Below are 25,471 nucleotides of genomic sequence, written 5' to 3' on the forward strand. Positions count from 1 at the left end.
AGGAATCATATTTACTGCTCATTGCTAATTACTCTTGCGAAGAAAATGATGAACTGGCCAGAATGTTAGAGCTGCTGGAGCTGCTATAATGGCATCTTTGGTGCAGACATATGGAGAGCAGGGAGCAGAGACACAGCGCTCCCGCAGGGTCCAAGTGCCCAGTCAGACTGTTGTCAGCTCCATACAGGCTTTAATTGGCCTGTTAATGGAACCAAGGGTGGATTTATTTCAAAAAAATCTGTCACCACAGGGTCTGCACCAAAGATGGCAGTGCCTTCGATTGGGAGCAGTTACGAGGGGTTGCAGACTCTAGGGAAGCAGAAGACTAGTGCAAGGCACTAGTCATGGCTGCAGCACCAGACCAGTGAGGGGCTCTGAGACTGAAAATAACACAGATGGTGGGCTGTTGGCGACTTGAGGTGAGGAAACCACACAGTCTGCGGTTGAGGGATTAACACCAGGCGGCAGACTGGCTTGGGACTGGCTGAAGGGGTACCAGGTATTGAAACTGGGATGTGAGTGGGATGTGTGGGTGCTGAGGGAGCTGAAGGTTTCCTGATCATGTCAGAGGTTGGGTCTGGAGCTCAGATTGCTGATGGTTTGGACTGGACTCTGTGTGGCTGGGGTGGCTTTGGCAGTGCTTGAGGCAAATACATGGACTCTCGGGGACTTTGAAGGGATTCTCTTTTGCTTCTTTTTCTCTGATTATGAGGTGTTTCAGGGAATTTCTACCAATGTCGAATCTGTCTGCTTTACGGCACTTGAAAGCAAATTCCTATAATATTGCACTGTATTTATTCCATGACAATAAAGGAATCTTGAATCTTGAGCCATTGCAGTAGCTGTGATGGTTACATTCTGAACTGAAATAATGTTCTGTGTGTATAGGCAATCCTGAAAGAATGCATGTAACCAGCCTAAAATGTTTCAGGTCACAAGGCACAGTTAGCATAATGGTTAGTGCAACGCCTTTACAGCGCCAGTGATTGGGATTGGACCAGGGTTCGAATCCCATGCTATCTGTAAGGAGTTTGTACATTCTCTCTGTATCTGCATGGGTTTTCTACAGGGGCTCTGGTTTCCTCCCACCTTCAAAACGTACTGGGGTGTAGGTTAATGGAATGTAAATTTGGCCACATGGACTTGTGGGCCAAAATGGGCTGTTACTATGCTGTATGCATAAATTTAAAAAAATTAAATGCATCTGTCATGATGTGAGGACCCCATCTTAATATGCCTCATTGTGTCCTCTTTAAACCACTCTTGACCCTGGAGTAAACCTTTGTTCCTCTACCTTCCATTATTTATATTTGTTCAGCACAGAACAATTTGTTCCAGTTAGACCAGGTTGAACAAAACAGTACCTGCTCTAAATTCAGGTCAGCTTGACCTGAACACACTTCAGTTGAACTGCATAGAAAACTGACAACATAAATAGGATGCATACTGAGCTCTCAGTTTAACAACATTTTCTGTTCTATAGAAGAACTTTAAAATAGTAAATTGTCTTCAGGTTCTTTTTATCAAAGCATAATCTAAAATAGTTTGAGCATGAGCCACATAAGATATTAGGACAGATAACCAAATGATTGTTCAGAAGGAGGTTTTTTTTTCGTGGTGCCTTGGAAGAAAGGTAGGGATCTAAGGGAAGTGAATTTCAGAACTTCGAACCTTGGCAGCTGATGCCAGAGCTGACATTATTGGAGAAACTAAAGCAGGGATTGGAGAAAGTAATTGATGTAAGAAGAACAAGAATCATTGAGGAAATGGAACCAGAATTTGAGAAAAAATAACCAGGTAAGTGTGGGTCAGGGGCAATGATTGAGTGGAATTTGGTTCAACTTTGTTCAAGGCAGCTCAATGCTAGATGATATGATGTTTATAGTGAGTGGCACATGCATTGGAACAGTTGAAATTGGGATAATAGAGAGGCAGGCAAGTATTTTAACAGCAGGCAATGGAGGCAGTGGTTAAATTGGCTGAGGTTAGGAAAGAGGAGATCATTTTTCTCAGTGATGGCATAGACACTCAGACTGAGGCACATATCATGGCCAAATATGATAACTGAGTTTTAGAATTTGGTTCAGCCTTGAGAGGGACAGGTCTAGTCAATGGAAGAAAAACTTTTGGAGTGGGCTGAATTTAAAAACTTTGATCTGCCCTGTACTTCATTGGATAACATTTCACTGCTAAATCTCAGAGAGTTGGATAATAATGTTGACACGCATGGGAAAAACTGAAAGAGGTAGGAATGAAGCAGAACTGGATATCAGGAACAATATTTTTAAAGTCAATTTCAATTTTATTTGTTGAGCAGATATTTTGTGTATAAAACACAGTGTCAAACCTATTTAAATTGGGATGTGGCTGAATCTAGTAAAACATAACCTGCCAGCTTCAAGCAATTGAAAGATGGAATCAGAGTGGAGCAGTACCCCACTGTCTACACCTGTGGGAAGAGTGCATGGCTGCAGCTTGGATGGGGTGGAATTTTTTCGGAGTGTCCATAAAAGCTTCCTCAATCAATAAACTGAGAGTCCCCCTAGAGATTCTAGTCCAGTCACATGGGGACTGGAGACTCCCTATGTCCCTAATGATCCTGTCCTGTCCATACCCAAAGATGATGTGCAGGTGACCTTCAGGAGAGTGAATCAGAAGAATGGGTCCAGTCTGGATGGAGTACCCAGTTGAGTATTAAAAATCTGTGCTGACCAACTTACCAATGCATCACGGGTATTTTCAACATCACACTCCGGCAGGGCATTGTACCCATCAGTTTAAAACAGGTGTCAATCATACTGATGACCAAGAAGAGTGTGGTAACCTGCCTAAATGACTATTGACCCGTGGCACTCACATCAACAGTGATAAAGCATTTTGAAAGGCTGGCGATGAAGCGTTTCGGCTTCTGTCTGAGTGGCGCTATGTATCTGTTCCAATTCACCTATTGTAGCAACAGGCATACGGTGGATGCCATATCACTGGTTCTCCACAAAATCCAGGAACACCTGGACAACAATGATGCATACATCAAGATGCTGTTTATCGACTACAGTTCAATATTTTGCACCAACATCCCCACAAGATTGATCAGCAAACTCCAACATCGGGGACTCAACACCCCACTGTGTAATTGGATCCTTGATTTCCCCACCTCCAGATCGCAAATCAGTGAAGATGTGTAAGAAATTTTCCTCCACAATCTCCATCGGTACAACAACACCACAGTGCTGCGTACTTAGCCCCCTTCTCTACTCATTTTACATCTATGACTGTGTGGCTTGGTACGGCAACAACACCATCTGCAAATTCACTGATAATACCACTGTAGTGGGTTGAATAAAAAGGAGCAATGAGTCAGCATATAGGAGGGTGATTGAAAACTTGGCTGAATGGTGCACCAACAACAGCCTCAGACTGAATGTCATCAAAATCAAAGAGCTGATTGTTGACTTCAGGAAGGGAAAAGCAGAGGTCTATGATCCAGTGATCATTGAGGGATCAGAGGGTGAGCAAATTTAATATCTTGGGTTCACGATCTCAGAGAATATTTCCTGGACCCAACACACTAATAGCATAGTGAAGAAAGCACTTCAGCACCTCTTCTTCCTCAGGAGTTTGCGGAGATTTGGTATGATGCCAGAAACCCTGGCAAATTTCTACAGAGGTGTGCTGGAATATGTCCTGACGGGTTGCATAATGGTCTGTTATGGGGACACCAATACCCCTGATTGTAAAACCCTGCAAAATGTAGTGGACACTCTCCAAGACATCACACGTAAAACCCTCCCGACCATTGAGAACATCTACAGGGAAAGCTACAGTCGGAGAGCAGCAGTAATCATCAAGGATCCACACCACCCAGCACATGCTTTGTTTTCTTTGCTACCATCTGCCACAAGACTCACGCCACCATATTCAGGAACAGCTGCTATCCTTCTACCCTCAGACTCCTCAACAATAAACTCAATCAGGGATTCATTTAAGGACTTACTTTTACACTTTATTGATTTTTTCCCTCTCTGTATTGCACAATCAGTTTGTTTACATTTCTTTACTTGTTTACACATGTATGCTGCATACAGTTTCTTTGCACTACTAATAAGTGATAATTCTGCTTTGTCAACAGGAAAAATTATACAGGGTTGTATGCTAATCTGAAATCTGAAGAAGTCACAACATTAAACATCTTGGAGAATGAGATTTTTCAGTAAGGGAGGACATTGGGGCCAGTGTCCATAATTCCAATAGTTTTAAAATAGTTATGGAAAAGTAGGGGATTGCTGCACAAGTTAAGGTCCAAAATTGGGTCAAGGCCAATTTTGGAAGGAATAGGCAGGAACTTGCAGAGGTTGAATGGGAAAGGATGTTTGTGGATAAGCAGATGGCTGGCAAGGGAGAGGCTTTTAAACAGAGATACAAGAGTTTAAGGACAGAATGCTCTCGTTAGGACGAAGGGCAGGCTGGCAAGGTTAGAAAACCTGTAAGTGATCAGGGGGAAAAAAATGGAAGCATACATCAGATTTAAATAGTCTGCATTAAAACAAATTCCTTGTTATGAAAGGAGTAGGAGAACACTTGAGAGGGAAATCAGAAGGGCAAAAAGGTTACATGAAGTGGAGCTGGCGTGTAGGATAGAAAAAGATCCCAAGAGATTATTGACATGTATTGATAGTATTAACATGGCTAAGGAGAGAATTCTTTCCATTAAACAGGCCACAAAAGATGCGTACAATTTTAAATGAATCCTTCTCATGAATCTTTACTGTGAAGAAGGCAATGGAAGCAAATCAATAGTGATGTCCTGGACCATATATGAAATGCCAGGGAGGACATATTGGCAGCCTTGGAGGCATTAAGGTGGACAAATTCCTAGCATCTGACCTAAGTACATTCTTAGACCTCATAGAAAGCCAGGGAAGAAATTATGGAGGTCCTTGCAGAGATATTTTCATTATATTTGGCTCCAGGTGAAGTGCCAGATTATTAGAGGTCGGTTATTATTTATAAAGGGTAACATGGACAAGAAAGGAAACTACAGGCCAGAGAGCTCAATGACAGTAATGGAAAAGTTGGTGAAGGAGATTTTGAGGATTGGATCTCCCAGCATTTGCTAGGAAGGGACTGATTTTAATCTCAATCTATGACAGAAATTACAAAACTATCTAAAACATGGTATGATAGATCATTTTTAATGTTATTTTTTGTTATCTGCAGCTCAAAATCTATAATACACCCAAATGTGTTCAGGAAGCAAAGTCTCGTGGACCAGTGTTAGGGATTGTCAGTATGGCTTTGTGTGTGTGTGTGTGTGTGTGTGAGTTAGTGTATAGTAATGTTGTAAGGTTATAATATGAATGTTTGCACTTTGATGCTGTCACAAAACACCGAATTTCATGACTTGTTCATGACAATAAATTCTGATTCGGTTTCTGATGAACTTGAGTTATTTGAAAAGGTAACTAACAAAATTGAAGGGATGAACTTTAGCAACACCTTTGATAAGATCTAGCATCACAGGTTAATCTGGAAGGTTAGATCACTTTGGATGCAAAAAGAGCCTGTCAATTGGATTCAAAACAGGTTTTGTGGAAGGGGTCAGAGAGTGATAGTGGAGGGTTAATTTTCTAATTGGAGGAGTGTAGCTATTTATGTCCCTCTGGGTCTACTGTGGTTTGTTATCTATATTAATGATTAAGCTGACTATAGTTAATGTGATGACTACATTTGCAAATGACACCATAATTAGTGATTTAGTAGATATTAAGGGAGGATACCCAAGTTTGCAACAGAATTTCGATCAGTGGCAAATGGAATTTAATTCTGACAAATGTAAGCTGCTCCACGTTCTTCATAAATCAAACCCAAACCAGGTGTAGTGAGGTTTGTGGAGGGTCACATGATCTCTCTGTCTGGAACTTGGTGGAAATGTGGATTGTGGATGGTCACGTGACCACTCCATCTGGAATATCATCAGAAATTGCATCACCTGCACATCTGATTATTGGCCACTTTAAATCTCAAATCACTTACTGGTTGCCTGGGCTGGACTCTAGCATACTACACTTTAAAAGCCCATTATGTGCTTTGCACACTCTCTTTGCTCCTTGGTCCTGTCTATGAATGCTGCTCTATGTCAGGTTGCTAACTGTGGGCATCGCTGAAGGAGTGGTTGGTAAGATGTGCACTACACTTAGAATGGGACATAGTATATTTTGGGAATACTTAGCATTGAGTCTTACTCCCTCCCCACCATTGCTACAGGGAATCAGGAGTGTGCATTTAAGTCCCTGTCTGTTAGAATGTGTTAGTAACTCTATATTAATTAATTCTGAACTGCACTTACACCCCCCCGCCCCCCCCCCCCCACTGAGGTACAGAGATCGGGAGTGTCTGCGGAACACCCTTTCATTAGTGTGTATTACTGCACGTGTGTGTGTGTGTGTGTGTGTGTGTGTGTGTGTGTGTGTGTGTGTGTGTGTGTGTGTGTGTGTGTGTGTGTGTGTGTGTGTGTGTGTGAGAGAGAGAGAGAGAATGCACGAGAGAGAGCCTCCTCTTATTTTAATGGGGCAGGATCAGTTGTATTAAGATGAAAATGATGACAAGATATGATTTGTCAAGTAGAACTTTCCTCTGCTATTTTGAATTAAGATCTTTTTTAAGAGATTGTTTAGGACCAGCCATGACCCTGCCAACGTGTAGTTTAGGACCAGCCATGACCCTGCCAACGTGTAGTTTAGGACCAGCCAGGACCCTGCCAACGTGTAGTTTAGGACCAGCCATGACCCTGCCAACGTGTAGTTTAGGACCAGCCATGACCCTGCCAACGTGTAGTTTAGGACCAGCCATGACCCTGCCAACGTGTAGTTTAGGACCAGCCATGACCCTGCCAACGTGTAATTTAGGACCAGCCATGACCCTGCCAACGTGTAGTTTAGGACCAGCCATGACCCTGCCAACGTGTAGTTTAGGACCAGCCAGGACCCTGCCAACGTGTAGTTTAGGACCAGCCAGGACCCTGCCAACGTGTAGTTTAGGACCAGCCAGGACCCTGCCAACGTGTAGTTTAGGACCAGCCAGGACCCTGCCAACGTGTAGTTTAGGACCAGCCAGGACCCTGCCAACGTGTAGTTTAGGACCAGCCAGGACCCTGCCAACGTGTAGTTTAGGACCAGCCAGGACCCTGCCAACGTGTAGTTTAGGACCAGCCAGGACCCTGCCAACGTGTAGTTTAGGACCAGCCAGGACCCTGCCAACGTGTAGTTTAGGACCAGCCAGGACCCTGCCAACGTGTAGTTTAGGACCAGCCAGGACCCTGCCAACGTGTAGTTTAGGACCAGCCAGGACCCTGCCAACGTGTAGTTTAGGACCAGCCAGGACCCTGCCAACGTGTAGTTTAGGACCAGCCAGGACCCTGCCAACGTGTAGTTTAGGACCAGCCAGGACCCTGCCAACGTGTAGTTTAGGACCAGCCAGGACCCTGCCAACGTGTAGTTTAGGACCAGCCAGGACCCTGCCAACGTGTAGTTTAGGACCAGCCAGGACCCTGCCAACGTGTAGTTTAGGACCAGCCAGGACCCTGCCAACGTGTAGTTTAGGATCAGCCATGACCCTACCAATGTGTAGTGACATGGAGGGTCTTCAAAAGAGGATCACAAGTAAATTTGTATCTAAGATGGATTTCCTAATGCAGATCAATAGCCTGAAACCGGGCCTGCACAAATTGAGGGAAAGGTGGAAGACGGTTTTGGGGAAAAGGATTCAAGAACAATTTTGGTCAAAATTGTGCTCTGATAATATGACATCATTTATTAATGTCAGATGTAGATTGGTACAAGTAAAGCTGACACCACAAGTATTGAATCTTGACCCATCATGACCAAAGAAGAATGATTTCACCTAGAAAATATTTTCATTTGTGATGTACAAGAGATTTGATTTGTTACTTTTGTAGAAGGTCTACAGGATAGTTTAAAACTGATTAATTGCTGTGATTGGTCAATAGTTCAATTAATGTTAAATAACACATTGTAACATAATTGATGGAAGGAAATCCAGGAGCACCTTGTTCTGGAAATTGAAATGTTAATAGCATCCTTGTCTGAATGACATGATCAAATTTTGATGTAAAATAAAAAGTTAAAGAATATTGTGGACTAATAGCATAGGCTATAATGTCTTCCATTTCATATCGGGGTTCTCTGTGTCTGCTGTGAGTAGTGAGTTTAATTCAATCTGAAAAGTCAAAAAGAATTCTTGAAAATCATAGATAAATTTTAACTACCTTACACATAACCTGTAAGATGCCTTCAGGAAATCAGCTGGGAAGCTGATTCAAGTACCAATGTATTTATTTACTGACTCTCATTTGGACCCCTTGACATTGTAGCAGACCGGAACATCACTTGCCCCACTCCTCCACTAAGGTTGCACCCTTTGCTTGTTTTAGGCACATTTAACCAACTCTTATCTGCACATTTCATTGATCATTCTGATCAATGATAACTTCCATACTAGACACCACCCCCACCCAAATTCTGACCTCCACAATAACTAACAATACTCACCCTGATTCAAAGCCCATTCTAGTCACTGGTATAAGCACTCCACAGGCACCACTTCATGGCCTCTCTTGTGAGTGACCACACTCTCCACCAACCATGGGCTGCCACCCAATTCTGATTCCCTCACAACCTCTGCACTGGAGCAGTACATGATGGATGGGCCTTCCTTCAAGTGAGCAGTAATACATGCTCCCATTGAGTGGCTGCACAGTGACCATTTAATGGCACCGTGCACTTTGAGGAGATGGTGGCAATAGCAGAGCTCCAGTGACCAATGTCGATGCTGACATTGGGACATGTCTGTGATGGTATGGGATTCCCCTGTATGTTTCACTTTTCCCTCCAAATTCCAAAGATCATGCTGTTTGGTAGGTTAATTGCCTACCTCATATTGCCCGTGATGAATGTGGGTATTACGAGAATCAATAGAATATTCCTGAGCATGCAGAGTGAGGGAATAGGAGACAGGGAAATAAGTAGTTGTACTATTGAGAGCCAGCATTTATGTAATGGACTGTGTCATAAGACTGTACCCAGGTGCTCCTCCCTTTAAACTACATTTGCAGGTCTAGGGGGCTGTAGTTGAAAATGTTTAGTCACAGGGATAGATCTTCAATATGGTCAACCCACCTCATCTCCTATCATTTCTTTTTCCTCCACTGTTCTTATCAATTTCATGGTACATCTGTAATATCAATCTCTATGCAATAAATGTGTGTATCAAGCAGATTGTGTGAGTATTTAGAGGTGGTTTGGGATGATTGTTAGAGCAGATTGTACAAAACACTTTAAAACACAGAATTTTTGCAGAAATGCTTTTTTCAGAGCAACAAAGTGGCAACATTCAGCAGCTCGCCTGGGAGAGCATGTGATCTTTGCAGGCAGGGGAGAACAGTTTTTGCATTCCGAGATGGAGGGAGTGAAACAGAGGAGAGACACAGAAATCAGTTCCAGAAAGGACAAAGCTGGCAAACTTTGGAAGACTGCCTGGTCAAAGGAGAAGGCTGGTGGACTGAAAGGTGACCTGAAAGAAAGAGGATCATCTGGAGAACCCTGAAGACGGCAAGTTTCGTCAGCAAGACTGATTGAGAAGGAATCAGTCACGGATGTCCTGGAAAAGGAATCTCTGAAAAGCAGCAAGAACCCTCCTGAGTGGTAACTTCTGTGCACAGTACAAGAATTGCCCGCAACCAGTGAGATTGGACTGTGATCCAAAGAACTTTTCTAATCTTAATATACATTACACACACCTGCGCTTAGTATTAGAGAGGGGATTAAGTAGGTTAGTTGGGTTAAGTAAGTTGATAGTAATAATTTAAAGTTTAATTCTGTTTTCTTGTTCAAATACAATAAAAAACTACTTTTGTCTAAGTAACCCTGTGTTGTGGTACATATCTATTGCTGCTTGGTTTTGGGGTCCTCTGGACTCCATAACAAGATCAACTCATAGCTTGTTCATTTTGGTCGATATCAAAAAGCAACAGGATAATGAAAGGTTAATTAATTCATAAGGTAATAGTCACACAACTATTACAGTTAAGCATACTTTGTAGGAACTTCCTGTGATGTATGAAGAATGCATCAGTAGTCTGGAAATCTTTGGTAGTTAAATAGCTTCTTGAAGACTTTGCTCTATGATCTCTTATAACCATTCATGTCCCCAACACAGATAGCAATGTACCTAATCTATTGCCAAAGTTAATAATTCACCAGCACACTGGCTTCTAATACTGAGCAATAAATTGATAAGCAAGTTAATAATGGCTTCTCCACAGTAGGTCACAATTACTTGTTTACACATATTCCCTCTAGCAACAAGACCCATTTACTCACAGCAAATAGAATGCAACAATCAACATTGTGAAATAACTGGTTAATGCCTAATAGATCACAAGCTTCTTGTAACGCTCCTCTTTAGCAAGATTCTTATTAAACTGGGTATCATCCAAACAGGCTTGACCTTTCATGAGATGTAAAAAAAAGGCTGAGCTGCTGGTAAGCACACAAGACTCCAACAATGACAATGTCAGCACAGAAACATTTTCATAGCCTGAAAAAGAATGATCAGAGAGGTAGATGTGGAGTTTTTTTCCATCAGAATAGTGAATCTTGGTGTTAATAAAAGAAGAAAATCCTGAATTTGCAGAGTTGCCTTTTCATGAATCAAGACATGTCATGTAGTTAAACAAAACAGCAAATTTAAACATTCCAGCAAATTTAAACATAGCATGCTAGTGCAAACGGGAATATTAAACAAAATACCAAAGAGCATCCTGCTTCTCAAATACTTGTGATGGATATTCAAAATGAAGCTGAATCACCGGTGTCTGACCATATGATCCATGGAAGAGCAATGACAAACCTTCAGAACTTGCTCAGTTTTGCAATGAATTGTTCATTTAAATGATCCAACCCAGGAATAGTTCTTGAACATAGTACTATTCAAAAGCCTTTGGGCATGAATGTTAAATCCACTTAGCATTATTTAGGCATATCTGAGATCGGTGACAACAGGTAAAATTTTGCCCGTCCACCTTTATGCAATCTGCTTTGGAGATGTATAAACACCAATGACCATTTGTCTGCTCACTTTCATTGTCTGCAGGATCTATTAATTTACTCTTAAGGGAAGCTGGATAAATAGATGAAGGGGAAAGTAATAGAAGGTTATGTTGATTGGGTGAGATGAAGCAAATAGAAAAAGAAGAGGCCTTAAAGCATGAATACAAACACATGATGAATTTCATGCTTGAACTTTAAATTCTGCACTTCAGAATCTGATTACTGTGCATGTCGCTATTAAGAAAGTACTTGAACCTTAAAAATTTCACCCCAAAGCAGGGATTGTCTTGTACGCCAAGTATAAAATCTGAACCTTCATATCCTGTGGCCTCAGTTTCCTCAGTAGATAATGATGATTGCCACCAGATTTACTCTGGGAAAACATATTAACGTTAACCTTGTGACAATGTGAAATAAAGCACAGGCATGTGGGGCTGTATGCTTGGCATAGCAGTTAGCACAACACTTTTAGAGCACCAGTAATCGGGACCTGGGTTCGAATCCCATGCTGTCTGTAAGGAGTTTGTATATTCTCCCCAAGTCTGCGTGGGTTTTCCCAAGGGCTCTGGTTTCCTCCCATTGTTTGAAACGTACTGGTGGTGTGGGACAATTGGGTAGCACTGACTCATGGGCTGAAATAGCCTGTTACCATATTGTATGCCTAAATTAAAAAAAAATTGATTCAACAAAAGAAAAGTTTCTGCATTCCAATTTGTGCATTTCTTCAGCTTTTAAACATATGTACTAGCAGGCATGAATAAATGCATTCAATGACATGCTCCCACTCAGATTTTTTTCCTGGAATTCAGCACAGGATCACAACAGCTGCATGGAAGCACCAACAATGTGCTGATAAACAATGGATTTTATTCCCGCGGCTGGGAGTAATATAATGGCAGCACATCGTTATGTCACAGACGTCTTCACGAATTTGCTGTGTCAACGATAAAATATCTTTTTCTTGTCACCGGAAGCGATACAAGGTTTTAACGCTCACTCTAAATGTTATTTATGCCATAAATGCTATAATCTACAAAAGAATAAAAGTAGAGGTGGAAATAAACTGATCACCTTCATTTACTCCTGATCGAGAGGCAGCAGTAAGACTTTGGGAAGAATAATTGCTGATATACTGCTCAGCCAACCAAAACAGATAGTTCACATCCTACAATTTGTCAGGGAGGATGAACACTGAAATAGAATAGGCTGATTATCAGTGTGTGTATTGAGACAGGGAACTGAGTTTGATCCACTATTCATCATGAAGAGATATAATTTAAAGTAGGTACTGTACATATATTCTGCCATTGTAATAATCAAACATCAAGTTTCTGGGAAAATAACAATGATTTTTCAATTAGATTTTTTGCGAATGAAATCTGGCGGTTTTATCATTCTAAGTTACACCTGATGACACACCAACAGGCAAGGGTGAATTTCAACTCTCTCCACAGTTCAGTGACAGGTCAGATTGACGGTAAAGTTTTGCTTTCTCATCTACGTCCTGAGAATCGATTGAAATAATGGGGAAAGGGAACTGATTTCAAAGCTTGGATTAGTCTTGTACATCGAGTATAGCCTAAAACCTACATTTTGAGTGGAAATATACCGACATGTACAGTCATTTCCTGAACAGATTGGAGGAATAAGAATCAGTCTGAGGGATCTAATTCCTTTGTGGTTTTGTGAGAGGGTGCAGGGTGTGGAAATTTTATCTCTTTGGAGCATTTAGTTTTGGCTTGATTTTAATACACTTAGGTATGTGAAGTATCCATTTATCAGCAATTTGAATTTTATTCAGGAAGGTATACATTTTGATTTTTTTTCTATCATTCCCCTGTGTTAGCACACTGGCTAACAAAATAGGAACCAGAATTATATATTTTTTAATCAGCCTTTTCTAAAATTTCTCTGAGTTATGTGTTTCATCCAAAGACCGTTTGTTGCATTTGTTATGCCTAAAATCTAGGATTCAGCTGTCCTAATTTCTCTTCTCAGTCAGGTGAAAGCAACAAATCCTTGAATGTTCACAACATTCCTCAATGTTTGAGACAAAGGAAAGTCTATTTTTTAAAAATTCTGTAATGTCCTCTGAAAGATTAAAAATCTCTTAACATTTGATTTAAAAAAAAGTAGAAAATCCTTTGCTCATCCTTTTCTTTCAGTCATGCAAAGTAGTCTTTGTTTTGTGTTGTATGTCAATGAGTTATTAAACATTAAATAAATGTCTATTTTGTCTGATGGATTTGAATTTGACTCTGTTCTTACTGAATTTTTCCAATGTGGTTACTCAGGCAGATGGTCTGACAGGCTGTCTTGAGATCCAGGCAGTTTGAGAAAGTCTGTTCTATCACAATAGGTTATCAGGCCATTTTCATTCTGTGTTCAGGCAATGTGAACTGTAGCTGGGGCCAAATTGCGAGCGGCTTTGTCACTGGGAAAAATTATGCAGCCCCTTTGGACCTCATCATGTTTATTGTTCCACTCCAAAGTATATTCCAATGGGTGGCCCATTCTTTCAATGCATTGAAGCTTTGAATTGGATTGATGATTGAATGCTGATTACAATTGGTCATTCATTGAGTCAATCACAGTATTCCCCTCAGGGTTTGTCTGCATACAAGGAAGGGGACAGGTGTCATAAGCTGTAGGCTGGCATAAAACTGTGGAATGGCTTTGATAGAAAACTGAAGATGACATTGGTTCACACAATTGTTTTTCAGGCCATTTGGGGCTAATTCAGCATATTTTCACAGAACCAAAGAAAAATTACAGCTGCAGCCAAAATCTTTCTCACCACACATCCAATGTATCCACCAGCTAATATTTTTGCAGCATTATTAAAATATATTTGAAATCCAATGCTTGGTCTGTGTATGAATAACCATTTTCATTAGATTTTAGAATGGTTGATATATCACCGATTTCCAGTGTGAGCATTAAGTTCTGGAATTTATACACCTGGGATTTCTGTCGCTCACTCCCCCAAAATTGGCATTGCAGTGCCTGGGACATGCCATATCTAGGATGCCTGCTGAGCATTAGGGACTTTTAAGCTGCAGCATCTGGGTAGCCCTCCTGGGACTCAGATCTTTTAAGCTGCAGGGGGATTGACCCATTTAAGGGGGATTCTGCCCCTGCGATGAAATGTTAAGTGATGTATCATGCACTCATGGGAACTATCGGTAAGACTCCCCACCCTCCCACCAGACATCAGTCGTCCCCACCCTCCCCATTAGTCACTACCCACTGTCAATCACCACCCCCCAGTCAGTTGCAACCCACACCGTCAATCGACACCCATCCCATCAATCGCACGCCACCTCCCCAGCATTGTCCCGCTGCCGCAAACGTAGAGCTGTCACAAGCGGATGGCATTCGCAACAGTGTCAGTTCATGACCCTTCTCCTCTCCCACCCCATGGCAGCAACCACTCTTCTCTTTCCAACCCCCCTCCTTGGTAGCAACCCCTCTCCACCCCCGCGGTCTCTCCCCTCCCATGGGAGCGACCTTACTCCCCCCGATTGTGGCCACCCTCTCTCCATTCCCAGGGCCCACTGCCGTAACCCCTCTCCTCTCCCCCCGATCGCGGTAGGCACTTCAGCACACAAGCGCTGAATTTAGACACCTGGGATTTCTGTCACAGGAGTAACTGTGTCAGCCATTTTTGTTTTCTGAGGTAGGTCATGGACCTGGTTGGATTTGGACCACGCTGACTGGGTCGGACCCTTTCAAGCTTCTGGATGAGGGGGCCGCTAACTGGGCAATTTGCCCAGTTAATCTCATTTTACACGACAGTTTGAAAGCGTCTACTGAAGCTTTGTCTCCTCCTTGGGTTTCTAGTGTATGCATGGTAACAATAATTAACTTATTTTTATCTATATTCAAATGCACAAAATTCTTGCCTTCTACAGCAAAAGAGGTACTTTGTAAAACAAAAACTACTAAAACAACTAAATGAAACAAGTATAATAGTATATGCTTGAATTTAAAAGACACAATAAATACAAGATTGGTAGATAAATATTCAAAGTTAACCTCATGCAAAAATAATGATCAGTTTTAATCAAAAATGTTCATTGGTGAAACACAAATGGCATTTTTATACAGAAACTTCAGAATTATTAAAACAAATTAACATACTTACCTTCAGTGTGTCCCAATGTGATCGTTTACACAGGAGCACTTTTACACAGCCTTCCTCTGATGCAGAGTTTGTTGGAGGGGGAACTTCGTATTAATTAGGGCTGTTTCTTATGGAATGGCTGTGGTCATTTTACACTGCAGCTGCTTCATATAAATGTATAGGGACCCCAGTGAAAAAAATTATGGGTTTGAATTTACATAATAAATTCCATCTCAACCTTTTTACACTGCCACCAGAGCAGATAATTTCCTGACATTTTCTGCTCTTCAGTGGTTGAGTAAAAGTGCCTAAATATTGCAGATGCTGAAATCTTGATCAAGCAAATAATTGATGGAGGCACTCAACTGGCCAGATAACATCCATGGGTAGAAATAATCTGTCAACATTTATCATGTCTGGACCTTTGATCAAGATAAAGGGTCTTAATGAAGTGTCCAGACCTGAACATTGACAGACCATTTCTACCCATGAATGTTGTCTGACCTGTTGAGTTTCTCCAGTAAGTTATTGTATGTTAATGAATGGCTAGGTAAACACTATCTCTCCCTATTCTCCATCCTTACTGAAAAATGGGAATATAGAAATCCTTGCCTTGCCTCCTTTTAAGCTAATGAAAATACAGAAATGGTAGAGGAACTCAGCAGGTCTTGCAGCATCTATAGGAGGTAAAGATATATATTCAAGGATACCTGGAAGAAGGGCTCAGACCTGAAACATTGGTTATATATCTTTACCTCCTGTGGGGGCTGTGAAATCTGCTGAGTTCTTACAGCATTTCTGTGTCTTTACTACAATCAATGTTTGCAGACTTTTTGTGTTTCATTCGATTTAAGCTCCCAGCCTCCAGAGACAGACACCTTGACCATTGATGGGAGAGAATTCTCACTTGCAGTCAGTTTTGCTTTCATCACCTCTGAAAAATCAATGATGCAAAATGCTAACTCTTGCCTCTCTTCTTATGGTCCTGCTGAGTACAACAGAGTCCACATCAGATATTTTGAGATCCAAGCCTAACTTAACTTGCAAGATTCTTATTGAGTTTCAGCAAGCATAGGCTTAATAATTTTTGATTTTTGTTACCGTTAATTTAATTTTAACAGGTCATCATATTTTGATGGAAAATTTTACATGAAATTTGTGATAGTCGTAATACTCATCCAAATAATTAAGAAGGTTCCAGAAACACTCAATGGGTCAAGGGGGTAAACAAGAAAGCCTGCAGATGCTGAGATTGAGTTGCACTCAATGGGTCAGGCAGCTGTGTAGAGAGAGAAACAAGATTGTCCTTTCAGGTTAATGAGCTTTGTACATGTTTCAAGTTGCTTGAGAACTGGCCTGTGAAAGCCCGGTGTGAAAAATGTTATCACTTTATAGCACTTTGGAGAAAAAATAGTCTAATTCTACATGTGCTAGGTTGCTGGAATCAGCTAAAATAGCAATTAGTGTTTGACTGTCTGTAGTGACTCCATACAGAGCATAGAACTTTGCAGTAAATAACCTTCAAAAACATACTGGGGGCTTGTTGGTCAATCAGGTGTCATTGGGCTGCTCAGGCTCATAGGCTGAAAGGGCCTGTTACCATCTTTAAAAAAATGTAAACCTTTCCTACCACACAGCTATAACCCTCTATGTTTATCACATCGATGTGAGAGAAACACAATAGGCTGCAGACACTATGATTGTAGTAAAAACACTGAAATGCTGCAGGAACCCAGCTGGACTATTCAGCATCTATAGGAGACAAAGATGTATTGCCGACATTTTGGGCCTGAGCCCTTCTTCAAGGAAAAATCAGAAAAGGTAGAAGCAGAATACAACAGAAAGTCTCAGAATTCAAACAATGAGGAGCAATCCAGACCAATAAAAGATGTTGATTGGATGTGATAAGGGACTGGGTAAAATTTATCACGTCTGCATGAAAGGAGACAGGGAATGGAGAGACAATGGCGGGGGCGTGGGGATGCGATTTAACAAAAGCCAGGGAAGTCAATAAAGCCATTTCAGATAGCTCAAAAATTGAGATGTAAAAGCGGAGAAAATCCGCCAAAATGCATAATCACCTACCTTTCTAAATATGCGGGGGTGGTCTCCAAGCCACATTTTCCAACCCCTTTCCGAGTGAGATAATCTCGGCAGCACAGCCCATTGCCAATCAAGCTGAATGTACAGCTGTTTAGAGCAGGGTGATGATGCCGTCAGCCCATGACCCATCGTCCCACTCACCCCTCTCCCTCCAAGTCAGGGCCGGCAGGGCAGTGGGAGCCCTCAGGGTAGCGGGAGCTGTCAGCAGGGTCCATTGGGGCAGTGGGGGCTGTTGGGGAAGTGGGGGCAGTCAGGGCAGTGGAGACAACCGGGACAGTAGGGACCATTGGGACAGCGGGAGCTGCAGTGGGGGCCAGCGAGGCTGTGGAGGCCAACGGGGCAGTGGGAGCCATCAAGGTGCACTGGTGTGGGCTGGGACAGCCACACCAGGCCACTTCAGCCTTCAGGGCCTTTCTCTGTGGCTCAAAATGCAACAGAGCAATGGCTGTCTTCCCTACCCATATTCCCCCAGGCTGCTGGAACTGTTCTGAGAACCATAGAGCAGTTCCATCTGCCTGGGAGATTATGGGTAGGGAAGATGACCATTGTTCTGCCGCATTTTAATGACAGTGGCACCACGCAGCAGTTGCCCCGCCTCTGTCAGATTCAGAGGGAATATGGATATGAATGGGACGCTGGAGCACCCTTTTAGGGCTACTGTCTGAAAGGACTTTTTTTCCCTCCGCTCAGTAGCCGGTCTCAAGGCAGATGCCCAACATGAAATTGTCTAATTTTAATGCCAGCTAGTTGGAGGGTGCCCAGTCAGAAGATGAGGTGTTATTTCCTCCAATTTACATGCAGTCTCAGTCTGGCAGTACATGAAGCATGGACTTTCTGATATATCCTGCTTCTGGCTTTACTGATATTTCCTTAAATAAGGGCTCAGGCCCAAAACATCGGCAATAATCTTTGTCTCCTATAGATGCTGAATAGTTTAGCTGAATTCCTCCAGCATTTTGGTGTTTTTTTTCTTGCATTGATTTGTCTGTCTAAGAGTTTTTTAACTTGGGAAAATAAAATAAAATAACATTTTAAAACATTAAATTATCTGTGGGATAACCCTGGATATTGGATAAATGTGAATTGGCTCAGTTCTATTATTTGACCGATTAAACTACCTTCCATATGCCTAGGCTTGCTAATGTTGAGGTATAGGAAACAACATCTCAGTAAAGGCTCGCACGCATTCTCATTAGCTATAGTGATTATCTTGGATATTTTGGAAGCAGGTTAAACCAGCCATGTGGGGAAAAAAAAGAGTGACTTCACCTGTTTAGTGTCATTTCTACAGTACAATGCCATGATTTATGGAGTGACCTCAAGTGCTTGATACAGGTTTTGGCCAGAGATGAAACTTTGAAATTAACTCCCATTTAATCCTCTACTTTTCTTAGCTCAGTTTTTGTCTTAAAAATGATTTAGCTTTCAAAATAGATTGGCGTAATATATTTCTAATTGTTTTTGAAGATACTGTTGAACAACTGGATATTGTTTAATTTCATATAAACACATACTATATGTATGTGTATATATGTGTATTTATGTGTAGATATCACTTTTATTCTTCCTGTTTACTTTATAAACCTGAATCATTAAGCATTTTATAAAATGTATAATGCTCTACCTTTATATCAAATTAAGGGCTGAAAATGTTTTTAAATGGTTGATGAATAGAATCTAAGCTCTGCATTCATCATTTCATACAATATTATGATGCCAATATGAGTGAAGCTTAAGGAACAATTGCAATCTAAAAACTTCAGACAAGAGTTGTTCTTGTTGATTGCCTGTGTTTAAACAGCTTTTATATTTATATCAATGCTGTCCAAGATTGGACGACCTACCAAGCAAGTGTAGTGCTGCATCCTCACTCACAGTACTGTGGTGGTACACCACCGGCCTACTGCAGGGGGCAACCTCTGGACCTGCAGGAGTCTACCGCCGGCCTACTGGAGGGGGCAACCTCTGTACCTGCAGGAGTGTACCGCCGGCCTACTGCAGGGGGCAACCTCTGGACCTGCAGGAGTGTACCGCCGGCCTACTGCAGGGGGCAACCTCTGTACCTGAAGGAGTGTAAGGGGACAGGACAACACCTGGCCGGCTGTCAATCACCCTCCGGGATATAAGTCTGCACCGGCCTCCCGAGGCCTCATTCAGAGTTGCTGCAGCAATAGCCAGCCTGGCTATGTGGAAGTCTTTGTGGATTAAAGCCTGTTGTACAGTCTTTATCCTTGTGTGTGTCTGATTCTGGCTAACGGCGCACCACAGCAATTATACTTCTTCACAGCAGTTGAATGTTACCAGCTGTCACTTCTCATCTCCTGAGTATCCATTTCCCCCCAAGCCTACCTCTCATCAAAGTGTCTGAGAAACTTTGCTATCATTCATTTTTTTTCAGCTGCTTAATGAAGCTGCTTGCCTACCAGAGACAAGGTGGAAAATAAATCGCAGTATGAATCCCAAAAAGTTAACATGAGCTCAAAAATATCTTGAGGACAATAAGCTGCATACAGTCTTTTTTTTTCTTCTAGTTCATAGCCTCATAAACTGGATGAAGCTTGTGGCCCATTCAGACACAATAGCTTGTTTGATAGAAAAACAGACATTTCTTTTCACAACAACTCACTTTGTCGAGGAATCAATACTCATGTTAGTGCTGATGTTGTTTGGTTAAGCAAGATTTACCATTTACTGGAAAGGAGTGGGAGGTGAGCAATGATACCATCAATTTAAATTGATATGAAGAACAATATACCTGTAAACTGAGGGTGAAGTTCAATTAGAACTTGCAGTAAATGTTGTTTTTGATTAATTTATAGGAATTCTACTACTAAAAACGTCTTTAATTTGTATCTTGGAGAAATTACTCATTCATTGTCCCTTTTATAACACCAACTGCTGCAATTAGTTTGGAACTGATAATGGGGATGCTAAAGAGAGAGGAGAAACTAGGGCATAATGCATTTTAGGAGGGTGTTGGGTGGGTCCATAAAAATTCATGCTCTCCTTATGAACTGATGAATACTGGAAGTAAATTTCAACATCTCTCAAAAAGTACAAAATCTAGAGGATTGTAATGAAGACAGGCCTCTGAGCTGATGGATTCATTTGCTAGGTATGTGTGATGATGCATGAGAAGGCCATGTGAACATGAACTGCTGGCTTTCAAAATTACCCCCTGCAGAACCAAGCAGTCAGGCACATCAGATGATAGATGAATCCAAACAGAAAGCCGAAGCAAAGAAGATGTTAAACTTTGCAGGAAAGGCTGGGCTAAGACTTCTATTATGAGGTTGAAATTTGAAGTAAGCACATCACAGAATATCTCTTGATAGCCACCATTGTGCTCTTGTGAAGCATATCATTTACTAACACAAGTACAGAACTGTAGGATGGCCATATGATTGCCAACCCATGAATCCTCTACTGGGTCTTGGGAAGCATCAGACGTCTCTGTTAACAATATCTTAAAGCTATTAGGTTTTGTCTTTCACTTTATTTTCTGCCATATAGACCAAAACATTAGGAATTGGTAGGTGAATTGGGTGTAATTGGGCAGACGGATTTCTTTGGACTTCCTGGGATGGAGTTCTACCATGCTCTCTCATTACATTTAAATTTAAAATTAAAAAATTATCCTTCCGTTTTGCTATCAAGCTCATAAACTTAAACAGCTCTTGTGTTTCAATTTATCTCTTGACCTTTATCCCCCTTCACTTTCAACTAATGGTATCTATCCACACTCTTCCCACCCCTTGCCTTTACAAACACCATCAGATCTAACTAGAAGATACATCACCTGTTCTTGCATCTGTTTCTTCCAGGGTTCCAAACAAGAGCCCAAAAGTTCTTCTTGGTTAAGCAGTGATTACTTGCTCCTCTTCAATCTAGTATACTGCATTTGGTATTCACAATTTGATCTTCTTCACCCTGGAGAAACCAAATACAGATGAGTGATTGTTTTGCATGGAGCCAGTATTCAATCCACAGGAGAGACACTCAGCTTTTGTTTGTTTCTCCCTTTAATTCACCATCTCAATCACACTGAATTTTCTGTTTATACCCTCATCCACAAACCGAAGGAGCAACATCTTGTCTTTTTCTGCACTTTGTTTCAACCAACATTTTGTCCCACAAAAGGGCCAGACAATGCCATTCCCAATGAGAGTGAAAAAGAAATCTAACCACCTGAGGAAACCTCTCACCATTCAGGACAACACAGTCAACAAGATTTATTACCCCACACTATCTTTAATTTCCTCCGCAGTGGCTGGAGGGAGATCCATTGACAAAATACAAAGACTCATTTAAGGACTCTTACCTTAATTTATACATTATTCATTATTGAATATTTATTTTCTTTCTTGCACTGTCAGTTTGAGTAAATTTCTCTTTTGTATATGTATCTTTTTTGAATAGTTTTTTTGCACTACTGATAAGTAGAAATTCTACCTGGAAAAAAAAGAATCTCAAGGTTGTATGTGATGTCATGCGTATACTCAGAATAAATCTGAGTTTTGAGTTATGAACTATGAACCATGAACTATGCATTGTCTAGAATAACCCAACAGCACCTTCCAAATCAGTAACTTCCATCACCTGGAAGGATAAAGGTATCAGGTGCATGGGAACATCACCACCTGCAGGCTGCCCTTAATTAGCAGGTATATACAATGTTGCAAAACTTTTTAAAATTACTACATCAGGCGATGCAAGGTGAGCTGGAATGCATTAGATACATTCATCACTTAAAATGAACTTTCCCTCACTTGGTTAATGTTTAAAGAACTTGACCAGCCATCACGATGTTCTTTTGTGGCACATTTACATGCAAACTTGTCCTGAGAACCATCTCTACTCAAATGTAACATTTTAAACAAGAGTTTTGGAAATATATTTGTGTTTTGTATTGTGGTTGGGCATAAATCTTGGAGGTACCTACTGTACAGCATTATGGAAGTACCTTCATAGAAGGTAACTCTGGTTATGGAAGGTGGCTCGCTATAATTTTCTAAGGGGTAATTAGGGATAGGGCTTTGCCAGCAATACCCTGAAAAATTAATAAGTAAAAATAAGCACAATTTATTCTGAACTTAATTAACTGCAGTTGATCCTCTCAAGGGAAAATCTTTCTATCTGTTATGGGAAGTTGGCTATAATAAAGGAATGTGATAATTATGCAGAGAATACTCAATGCTGTATCATTAAGTATATACTTTATTTTTATCAAAGGAAGTGAATAATGAAGTCTCAAGTGAAGGTATTTCTATGGGTCAAAAAAATAACCAAACTAGATTTCAAAGAAAAGATTAGAAATCAGCACAGCTTTAACTCTACTATATTGTGACAATTAAGTAATTTATTTTGCTGACTTTAATGGTTCACTAATATTCAATGTTAAAAATAATTGAATAAATGCTTTAAAGCATGTCATTTGTAAACAGAGCAGTCCCCAGGTACGTGAGGGTTCAGCTCCTGAGAGATTTCATAGGCTGATTTCTCCAAATTTTCTATAGATACCCATGCTTTATTGCTCTCTTCTTGTTATAATTCTTTCATCAAATATTCACCTAATAATGAGAACACAAAAGGGTATTTATTGTTACGATTTTTATTATCTTGAAAAATGAGTGAATTTGTGTAAAGATTTTCATAAGTGAGGTCATTCATAATCTGAGGAGCCCTTGCTAATGTTTCAAGAGAATATGATTAACTTTCAGGTGAATTAGAAGAAAGAATAGGTCTCTGGACCCCGTGACCCTGTTCTGATATTTAATAAGATCATGGCTGATCTTGCTGTAATCTCGATTTTGGATTCCATTTTAATGATGGTAACCTTTCATTCTTATGCTTCTCAAAAATCACTCTCTGCCTTTGCTTTCCAATATTCTTTGAGGAAGAGAGTTCTAAAGAGTCAGGACCATCTTAAGAAAAAAAAACGATTGCATTATCTTTGATTTGAATCAGTGACCCCATTACTTTATAAAACAGAGATCATTAGTTCTCAACTCTCCTGAATGGGCAAAAATGCTCTACACATTCATCCTGTCAAGGCCTGCCAGGACCTTTTTTGGGTTTCAATTTTCTAAATGCCAGGAGATTTGTCCAACCTTTCCTCAAGAAACCCCATGAGATGCATTACTTTCTGGATTGCTTCCAATAACTAACATCCTTCTTTAAACAAAAAAAAAACAATGTTTTATGCAACATTCCAGATGCAGTCTCGTCGATGTTCCTTACATTACATTTATCTTTAATAAGCACTTTCTGTCAGCGGCCTATCTAGGGGATGGCCAGCGTGGCACATGCTTGGGGCACCACTCAAAGGGGTTGGGGGGGAAGTGCCACTTGAGGAGGGGGGCACACGACTTGAAGTATTTTTCAAGTTGGAAAGAGATCAGAGCTGAGACATCTATTCACATAAATGTGGAGGATGAAAATGGATTTATAGTAGCCAAATTTGAGACTATACAGAAATATATCAGCAGGTAAATTGCAAATAGGATATAAATAGTTCATATAGAGTGTGACAGAATTATGATTAATCTTTAGTTATTATATATTTCTTAGTTAAGGTTTAATGGGTGGACAGGGTCATATTTACAGACACAATTGCACTCAAAGAGAAACCATTTTGGAATTCAAATTGTCTGCTAAATTCATTGTTCTTCTGGAAGCCTGTTTGCTAAGAGACAGCTTGAGTACTAATTCAAAAAGCTATAAACAGTCATGAAAGTCTTATGACTGTTTTTCATTGAAAACTCAATACAATAGTGTTTGCTAAGGAGAAGCACCTGTGCAAACAAAACACTGACTTTGGATTCAATGGTGCAGACAGGCTGGAGATTTTTGCTCTAGATTTATACGTTTGAAGTGGGTCTAAATGGACAGAGATGCTTTTAGCATATAGATGTGAATTCACTTTGAAGGAACTTCAAAGTCAGCAATGATGTTGTGTCATGAGGTAAAGACACTTAAAGCGAGAAAGCATTTTGAATATTATGGAACTAATTTCAAACTGAAGCCAGAAGAAGCAGTTTACCACCTTGTAGGTAACACAGGATTGAAATGCAGTTTTAAAAAAGGATGCTTATGCTCTCCTTATGAAAAGGAGGATCACTGGAAAAGTGGCTTTGAAGAATTTAGCCATTTCACTGTCTCTTTGGAAAAGAGGACAGATTCTACTGTGTCCATTTTCATATGATCACTTCATGTAGCACTTGTCTGGATTTGTGAATTCATCATGGAAGAAAATAGCCACTTCACTGTATCTTTGGAAAAAAGGCCAAATTTATCATGTGAATCATAGATTCTGAAATCTCCGTGCAAGAGCGGTAAAATCACTTGTATGAAGAAACATTGCTCGGAAAATAACTTTACAAGAAATCTGTGAGTTTTAAATTGGTCTGATGACTTGATGTTTCAATATTCTTCATTATTGCTTTTGAGCAACAATTTAAATCATTTGATGCCTTATACTTAATATTTGCTTTTGAACAGCAGTAAAGACTTTGAGTTACACACACTTGTGCATAGTGGGGTTGTTATAATTAAGTTTAGAGTTAAGTAAGAAATGTGTTATTATTAATAATTAATAATTAAAATTTTTATTTTTGGAAAAAATACCATTTGTCTGTGTTGAATCCCCATTGTTACTGGTCTAGTATGAGAAGCATGAGAAACTGGTAGAAAAGCAAATTGATGGTGGTAGGCAAAAGGTTGGCAATTAGAGTGTAATGTAGGAATTTCTTGTTCATTTTGGGTGGAAGAGTAAAAATGGAGCATTATTTAAGTGGAGAAAAAATGCAAAAAGTTGCAGCACAAAGTGATTTGAGGTCCTCATGATTGAAATAATGAAAGCCAGCACATAAATGCAGCAGGAAATAGGGAAGGCTAATTAAATATATTCTCTTAATTTAGGGGATCAGAATATAAAAGTCAAGAAAATTTCCTGTAATTGTACAAGGTACAAGTGTCAGTACAAGTAATATGAACAATTCAGGTCCCCACATTCAGATAAAATTATTGCATTCAGCAATTCAGAGCAGGGTCAGAATGGTGATCCTAGGCTTAAAGAAATAGAACTCCAAGGAATGATTAAATAGGTTGAGACCCT

At 40.5% G+C, this 25,471-nt stretch overlaps 1 protein-coding gene across 1 annotated transcript; it reads left to right on the top strand.

The window, feature by feature from the left end:
• Positions 1-1,446: 1,446 nt before the first annotated feature.
• LOC138759820 (hepatitis A virus cellular receptor 1-like) lies at positions 1,447-13,988 on the top strand. Its single transcript, XM_069930377.1, has 2 exons — positions 1,447-1,797; positions 4,130-13,988. The coding sequence occupies exon 2, from the start codon at positions 6,590-6,592 to the stop codon at positions 7,877-7,879; it is 1,290 nt and encodes a 429-aa protein (XP_069786478.1). The 5' UTR covers positions 1,447-1,797; positions 4,130-6,589; the 3' UTR covers positions 7,880-13,988.
• Positions 13,989-25,471: the final 11,483 nt, after the last annotated feature.

Source organism: Narcine bancroftii, chromosome 1 (assembly GCF_036971445.1).
Source record: "Narcine bancroftii isolate sNarBan1 chromosome 1, sNarBan1.hap1, whole genome shotgun sequence".
In the NCBI taxonomy this organism is placed as follows: Eukaryota; Metazoa; Chordata; class Chondrichthyes; order Torpediniformes; family Narcinidae; genus Narcine; species Narcine bancroftii.